Genomic DNA, 9246 nt, shown 5'->3' with positions numbered 1-9246 from the left:
CTGGCAAAAGTGTATAGATACTGAAGAATATGAAAAATAATACAACTTATCAACCAGCCATCATAAAAGACAACAAAGCTCACCTAGTTGGTTGAAATTCAAAATTAGTTTTATAAGATAGATCAAAGGTCATGGTCCAAGGTCAGCAGGCCGCAAATGTAGTACCAATAGCAAGTTTTGCGACAAGGAAAACACAAGTCATATATAAAAGCGATATTCCATATAGTTAATTTAAAAGTAGGTCAAAGGTCACGGTCAAGGTCAGAATGTCCTCAAATGAAGGAACAAACGTGTAAAATACAATACCCGATACCCATACGGATTATCGTATACCTTACAATACCCGATACCCATACTGACTATCGTATACCTTACAATACCCGATACCCATACGGACTATCGTATACCTTACAATACCCGATACCCATACGGACTATCGTATACCTTACAATACCCGACACCCATACGGACTATCGTATACCTTACAATACAATACCTGATACCCATACGGACTATCGTATACCTTACAATACCCGATACCCATACGGACTATCGTATACCTTACAATACCTGATACCCATACGGACTATCGTATACCTTACAATACCCGACACCCGTACGGACTATCGTATACCTAACAATACCCGACACCCATACGGACTATCGTATACCTTACAATACCCTACACCCGTACGGACTATCGTATACCTAACAATACCCGACACCCATACGGACTATCGTATACCTTACAATACCCGACACCCCTACGGACTATCGTATACCTTACAATACCCGATACCCATACGGACTATCGTATACCTTACAATACCCGATACCCATACTGACTATCGTATACCTTACAATACCAGATACCCATACTGACTATCGTATACCTTACAATACCCGACACCCATACGGACTATCGTATACCTTACAATACCCGACACCCATACGGACTATCGTAAACCTTACAATACGGACTATCGTATACCTTACAATACATGATACCCATACGGACTATCGTATACCTTACAATACCCGACACCCATACGGACTATCGTAAACCTTACAATACCCGTACGGACTATCGTAAACCGTACAATACGGACTATCGTATACCTTACAATACATGATACCCATACGGACTATCGTATACCTTACAATACCTGATACCCATACGGACTATCGTATACCTTACAACACCCGATACCCATACGGACTATCGTATACCTTACAATACCCATACGGACTATCGTATACCTTACAATACCTGATACCCATACGGACTATCGTATACCTTACAACACCCGATACCCATACGGACTATCGTATACCTTACAATACCCGATACCCGTACGGACTATCGTATAACTTACAATACCCGACACCCATACGGGCTATTGTATAGCTTATATACAAAGCACAACCAGGAAGTATTGACTGAATCTACACAGGTAAGTACGCAATCATGCGTGGTAGGCAGTAGTCTTTAGGCTGTCAGCCAGACTAAGTATTAGTAGATTTCTGACGATAACTTATCAGTACGAAATATCCCTTTTTTTTCTTTCGAAACAAGGTTTCCTTTCAATTTTGTTATTCTAAATTATATTGTTGCTTCAGTATGCTTGGGACGTATATCATTAACCGTATATTTTCGTCTCTGGATTTTGTGGATGATATGAGATTTTGCGACCGGGATATAGGTCCCTGGTATGTGTATAGGTCCCTGGTATATATATAGGTCCTGGTATGTGTATATAGGTCCCTGTTATGTATAGGTCCCCGGTATATATAGGTCCCTGGTATGTCTATAGGTCCCTTGTACGTATATAGGTCCCTGGTATGTGTATATAGGTCCCTGGTATGTATATAGGTCCCCGGTATATATAGGTCCCTGGTATGTGTATAGGTCCCCGGTATATATAGGTCCCTGGTATGTATATAGGTCCCCGGTATATATAGGTCCCCGGTATATATATAGGTCCCCGGTATATATAGGTCCCTGGTATGTGTATATAGGTCCCTGGTATGTATATAGGTCCCCGGTATATATAGGTCCCTGGTATGTATATAGGTTCCTTGTACGTATATAGGTCCCTGGTATGTATAGGTCCCCGGTATATATAGGTCCCTGGTATGTGTATATAGGTCCCTGGTATGTGTATATAGGTCCCTGGTATGTATATATAGGTCCCTGGTATGTATAGGTCCCCGGTATATATAGGTCCCTGGTATGTGTATATAGGTCCCTGGTATGTATATATAGGTCCCTGGTATGTATATATAGGTCCCTGGTATGTGTACAGGTCCCTGGTATATATATGTCCCTGGTATATATATAGGTCCCTGGTATGTATATAGGTCCCTTGTACGTATATAGGTCCCTGGTATGGGTATATAGGTCCCTGGTATGGGTATATAGGTCCCTGGTATGTGTACAGGTCCCTGGTATATATAGGTCCCTGGTATGTATATAGGTCCCTTGTACGTATATAGGTCCCTGGTATGTGTACAGGTCCCTGGTATATATAGGTCCCTGGTATGTATATATAGGTCCCTGGTATGTATATATAGGTCCCTGGTATGTGTACAGGTCCCTGGTATATATAGGTCCCTGGTATGTGTATATATGTCCCTGGTATATATAGGTCCCTGGTATGTATATAGGTCCCTTGTACGTATATAGGTCCCTGGTATGTGTATATAGGTCCCTGGTATGTGTATGGGTCCCTGGTATGTATATAGGTCCCTGGTATGTATATAGGTCCCTGGTATGTGTACAGGTCCCTGGTATGTGTATAGGTCCCCGGTATATATAGGTCTCTGGTATGTGTATATAGGTCCCAGGTATGTATATATAGGTCCCTGGTATGTGTATATAGGTCCCTGGTATGTGTACAGGTCCCTGGTATGTGTATATAGGTCCCTGGTATGTGTATATAGGTCCCTGGTATGTGTATATAGGTCCCTGGTATGTGTATATAGGTCCCTGGTATGTATACAGGTCCCTGGTATGTGTATGGGTCCCTGGTATGTATATAGGTCCCTGGTATGTGTACAGGTCCCTGGTATGTATATATAGGTCCCTGGTATGTGTATATAGGTCCCTGGTATGTATATATAGGTCCCTGGTATGTGTATGGGTCACTGGTATGTATAGAGGTCCCTGGTATGTGTACAGGTCCCTGGTATGTGTGTAGGTCCCTTGTTTGTATAGAGGTCCCTGGTATGTGTACAGGTCCCTGATATGTATACATTTCCCTGGTATGTGTATAGGTCCCTGGAATGTGTACAGGTCCCTGGTATGTATATATAGGTCCCTGATATGTATACAGGTCCCTTGTATGTATATAGGTCCCTAGTATTGTAGGTCCCTGATATGTATATAGGTCCCTGCTATGTATATACAGGTCTCTGGTATGTATATATAGGTCCCTGGTATGTGTATGGGTCCCTGGTATGTGTATGGGTCCCTGGTATGTGTGTAGGTCCCTAGTATGTATAGGTCCCTGGTATGTGTACAGGTCCCTGATATGTATACAGGTCCCTGGTATGTGTGTAGGTCCCTGGTATGTGTATGGCTCCCTGATATGTATATAGGTCCCTGGTATGTGTACAGGTCCCTGGTATGTATATAGGTCCCTGGTATGTGTACAGGTCCCTGGTATGTGTACAGGTCCCTGGTATGTGTACAGGTCCCTGGTATGTGTATAGGTCCCTGGTATGTGTACAGGTCCCTGGTATGTGTATAGGTCCCTGGTATGTGTACAGGTCCCTGGTATGTGTATGGGTCACTGGTATATGTATAGGTCCCTGGTATGTGTATAGGTCCCCGGTATATATAGGTCTCTGGTATGTGTATATAGGTCCCTGGTATGTATATATAGGTCCCTGGTATGTGTATATAGGTCCCTGGTATGTGTACAGGTCCCTGGTATGTGTATATAGGTCCCTGGTATGTATATATAGGTCCCTGGTATGTGTATATAGGTCCCTGGTATGTGTACAGGTCCCTGGTATATATAGAGGTCCCTGGTATGTGTATATAGGTCCCTGGTATGTGTATGGGTCACTGGTATATGTATAGGTCCCTGGTATGTGTATAGGTCCCTGGTATGTATAGAGGTCCCTGGTATGTGTACAGGTCCCTGGTATGTGTGTAGGTCCCTTGTTTGTATAGAGGTCCCTGGTATGTGTACAGGTCCCCGATATGTATACATTTCCCTGGTATGTGTATAGGTCCCTGGAATGTGTACAGGTCCCTGGTATGTATATATAGGTCCCTGATATGTATACAGGTCCCTTGTATGTATATAAGTCCCTAGTATTGTAGGTCCCTGATATGTATATAGGTCCCTGCTATGTATATACAGGTCTCTGGTATGTATATATAGGTCCCTGGTATGTGTATAGGTCCCTGGTATGTGTATAGGTCCCTGGTATATATATATAGGTCCCTGGTGGTATGTGTATAAGTTCCAGGCCTTTAGCTAGTCCTGTCATAAACGCAGTAGCAACTTTGTTCACGTAACCTTTCTTCCTTTTACTGCCACCATTGGTTGATGCGATTTTTGCAATATTTATAACTTACCTTCTTGTAAAGCATTAAATCCACTTCTTTTTGATCATCTTGAGATCTGAAAAGTGGTATATGTTTAATGACCAATTCATGAATTTGAATGATAGCAAATTACCTCCCTTACGTAACCTGTACACCTCGCATTTCTGCATCATTAGACAAATTCCTTATGAATAGGAACAACCTTTTATTTAAAATTGACACTAATTTCCAAAACTTCATCTAACGATTTGGAGTGGCAGCAAACAAGAAATTTTATAGGTGTGAAAAATTAAATAACCTTACATGGTAATCAAGGATTCCCAACTTTTTGTATGCGTGTACTGAAACACTGACTAATTATGGTTTTGTGTTACAAACGTATTAAAGTAATAATACATGTTGTTTCCCTGGATTTGCAGGGTTGAGTGGATTTTTTGATACTGATAGTTCTCAGACTTTTTTCTTCTTTTTATTTAATCTTTAAAAGACAGAAAAAAAGTTTTTTTCATTCAGATGAGACAAAAGACCATTTTGATGTTCTCTAACTTAACATGCACACCCCATACTTCTGTGTCATCAATAGAAACAAATTCGAAATTGACACCAATTTACAAAGCTTAACGATTACATATTATACAAGTGACGGCAGACAACGTTTCTCATAGATCTTATAACTCGATTACAAACCTTGACTGCAAAATCAAAAATAACCTTACTTCATAGTCAAGGGTACTCCACTTATCAATATGTGGGGTTGGAAATACACACACTAATAATTAAGCTTTAAAAGTAAGAACTAATACATGCTGGTCCCCTAGATTCCAGGGTTCAGTATATTTCAAGCACTGGCATTTTCCACTCTGTTGTTGTTGTACTTTTGGTATCGACTCGGTATCAACAAATGTTAATTATAACAGGGCTGTTACACAGAAGTTCCCCGAACCACCCCCACAGTTGACAATAAAGCTTAAAGAAACCTCAATATTTTTCCTTAAGTCATAGTACATTTAAACACTAATTTCCACCAATCAGAAGAGAGCAAAATTGCAGCCATTTCTTTATATACACAGAAATAAGAAGTCACAGTTGTATCTGTAGTAATGAATCACCTATATTTCATTGCAAATCTGACAATATCTACATTTTGACCAATCAGGGGCCTCCATTTCATTACCATGGCAGCGAAAATTATTCAAAACTGTTGCAATTGTTTTAGGCATCCTTCAAAACCAGCAAAATCAGTCAATACCTCAATTTCCACATATCAGAGACCAGAAAATGGTGGCCATTTTTTTGTTATCCAAAAAATAGAAGTGGCATTCATGTTTGTAGTGTCATAATACACCAATACCAAAATATTTACATTTCAAATTTTCAGAAGCTTAGCTGTAAATTGTCCCATCCTAAAATGGATTTCACCAATGTTTTTTATTACATACCACAGCGATATACATTTTCATGAAAATTGGACAGCATCTACATTTTGGCCAATCAGAAGTGAGCCTCCATTTCATTTGGGCGTCTTACATATCTTTAAAGTGGTTCAGGTCACAAAGAAGTCTTAACGGGAAAAAAATAAAATATAGAAAACTTGTACACATTATATATATTGTCAAACTTATCAGGAACATCTGACAATAGCAAGAGGGTGTGCTGAGACACTTCAGGAATGAAAGAATTCATATGATTCACATGAAAATACACAGAAGATGAAAATCTATTACTTTATGTTATTTTGGATTGGTCAGCAAAGCTTCATTGGTTCCATTTTTCGGGTTGTTTTTGGAGCCTGCATAAACATGCCCAAGGTTAAAAACTTCTAGTTCTCTACTGCCTCTCCAACCGTTCTGGCTTCATTCTCGATACCCCAGGGGTTGTGTTCACTTTCCCTTTCTTCATGCCTTGAATATATCTTGGCAAAATCAAAGGAAAACAACAAGCTATTGTCAGGAACAAGAGACCCCAGAGGGATCTTGGAGTCCGCCATTGAAGCAACTTTATTGGTTAAATAACTGATCTACTTTTTCCTACTTTCCCCATTTACTTAATTATTGAATAACAAGTAGAGCCTACAAAGGAATTAAATGATAGGATTCTAAGAACTTTCTGAACAAGAAACAGCGATAACAAACTTCAACTTTCATAATCAAAGACGGCCATGTATCAGCCACTTATTTTCAAATAAAACTAAAAAAGAAATATCATATAAGAACCTCTTGATGAAATAGTATTAACAAACTGCAACTGTCAAAATCCAAGATGGCCACCCATCAGCTATTGCGTTTTCAAATCAGTATCGAAATTCAACAAGCATTTTCCTAAAGCAATACATGACCCATACCAGCCCCAGCTAACTATTATGGTCCTTTACAAGTGTCTGAAATTTTATCCAACTTCCTAAAGAAATGAAGCTTCCAGAGTGTTGACAAGGATTTCTTTTAGATGTGAAATATATCCGAAGTTGGTGTGCTATCACTTAAATTCCTTTTTTTGTTTTGTTTTTGTTTTTGTTCATTGACAATCAGAACAGTATCAGAAAAGGCATGTGCATGTACCGGTACATATATGGTAAACCGCATCACCTACATACACTGTAATACAATGCCTAATAACATAATAGGATGTTCTACAAAGATTTTTTTATCTTTGTTATAGGTATGCCTTCAGGTAAGTTTGAGGGAAACATCCTGAATATGATGAAATCTTTATAGGTACATGATTTACTGTTGATAATAATTGTGAGACTTTTAAACGAGTTTCTATCGGGTTTTTTTCATCACATGGAAATACAATATGCTAATCTATTTAGCATTAAGATCTTTATTCAGCTATTGTGCAATCTGCCATCAAGCTTTGAGAGATATAATGTGAAGTATTCCCCTTCCTATCTGTGAACACTGGTTTTTTGTTTTGACCATTTGCTTTTAACATCTGATTCATATCTTCTAAATGGCAGAGAAGTTTCATCCGAAGTGATACAGTGCAGATGATATATTTTGAAACATTTATGATAACCGATTCACTGCAGTCTAAATCGAAGATGGCACCTATGTAGAAATCTATGTTTATCTCATAACTGTTTAACCCCTACAGAAAACCCTAATGATGAAACTATCACTCAGGTGACCTAAGTTAATCTTACACTTAACTTTCCATTTCATGTTTTTGTATAGTGTTTGAAATTACACAACCATTTCAGGGATTTTTTCCACAGAAAGATGTCATCCAATAGGGGCTAAGTAGCCTTCTTATAGGGCGAACTTGATTCCGACGTGCCGGCGGCAAGGGGGCAAAATTACTTGATTGTGTCTCAGATATGTGCGCGCAATTTTGGCATGTGCTGATTGGTGTAAATTCCTGCCGGTTTGGAAGCACAGGCACATCGGCAAACAACACAGCCACATGTTGATTAGATTAAGTAAGAATTAAAGAGTTTCAACTTGTTTTGAGCCCGTCAGGCTACTTTAGTCATATATATTGCAAAATTAGTTTTTTTTAATGTTCTGCAGCGTTCAATGTTTACAATGCTTTTGAAAATATGTTTATTTATATATAAATACATAAAATAAATATGTTTTGGTCTATGTCGGCCATATTGTAACTGAGCCACTTTGGTTGAATGTGTCGGCGACAAGCTCAAAAACCGGCAAACAGCACAAATGCCATCTAGAATCAAGTTCGCCCATTATTACTGTAAATATTCATGCAAGCAATTCAATCGACCTTTTAAAATTTAATGATGATTTTTCACTGTATTGTATGACATCATCAGTATTTGTTTTGCTGTAATGCACAATGAAGATGTTAGACAGTCTATGAATCACATGGAGAGCTGAGACAGACCCTGTACTGATGGTTTACAACAAACACAAGCATGTTGTGTTTTACATATTTAATCACATACCTGTTTATGTATACATTTTATATATTTTGATCATTAACAGTGTATTACAAAATAAACAATATTATTGTCCTGGAAGTCATCATCGAACACAATAGGCACTTGTCACTTTGAGTAGCTGCCAGCGAACGTCCCTCTTTTGGCATTCCATTGTTTGTACAACAACTGTCATACTCACTGAAGTTTATAAGAATAAATACATTATTTAGGCCACTGTACATACAGTTTAAAAATATGTCCACTTAAAATCAGTAACGAATCACGCTGACCACAAACAGTTTGACCAGCGTGATGACCACCCATCACACCACAAGTCAGAGAGCTTGACCAGCATGATGACCACCCATCACACCACAAGTCAGAGGTCTTGACCAGCATGATGACCACCCATCACACCACAAGTCAGAGGTCTTGACCAGCATGATGACCACCCATCACACCACAAGTCAGAGGTCTTGACCAGCATGATGACCACCCATCACACCACAAGTCAGAGGTCTTGACCAGCATGATGACCACCCATCACACCACAAGTCAGAGGTCTTGACCAGCATGATGACCACCCATCACACCACAAGTCAGTGAGTTTTGAGCACACAGTCATTATGCTGCTTTTATGTTGTCCTACAAGCAGCCATCGTCAGTGATTTTTGGTCCGCCTACTTCTAGACTCGTTAGATGAGGATGATGACTTTTTTCTTCCGCTAGCCTCTCCTTTTAGACTGAAACAGAATAAAAGATATAGGGAAAATAGGAGTAAGAATTTCCAGATACTCCTCAAAGA

The 9246-nt window shown here is 39.3% G+C and overlaps 1 protein-coding gene across 1 annotated transcript in view; it reads right to left on the bottom strand.

The window, feature by feature from the left end:
* Positions 1 to 8438: 8438 nt before the first annotated feature.
* Positions 8439 to 9246, bottom strand: part of LOC117322268 (DNA topoisomerase 2-binding protein 1-like) — a 41535-nt gene continuing 40727 nt past the window's right edge. Inside the window, 1 exon segment of the mRNA XM_033877077.1 lies at positions 8439 to 9184. Coding sequence (XP_033732968.1) covers positions 9103 to 9184 — 82 coding nt within the window. The 3' untranslated portion in view covers positions 8439 to 9102.

The sequence above is a fragment of the Pecten maximus genome, chromosome 2 (assembly GCF_902652985.1).
Source record: "Pecten maximus chromosome 2, xPecMax1.1, whole genome shotgun sequence".
Taxonomy (NCBI): Eukaryota; Metazoa; Mollusca; class Bivalvia; order Pectinida; family Pectinidae; genus Pecten; species Pecten maximus.
The sequence above is the reverse complement of the archived record's forward strand: the minus strand, read 5'-3'. Positions and strand labels throughout refer to the sequence as shown.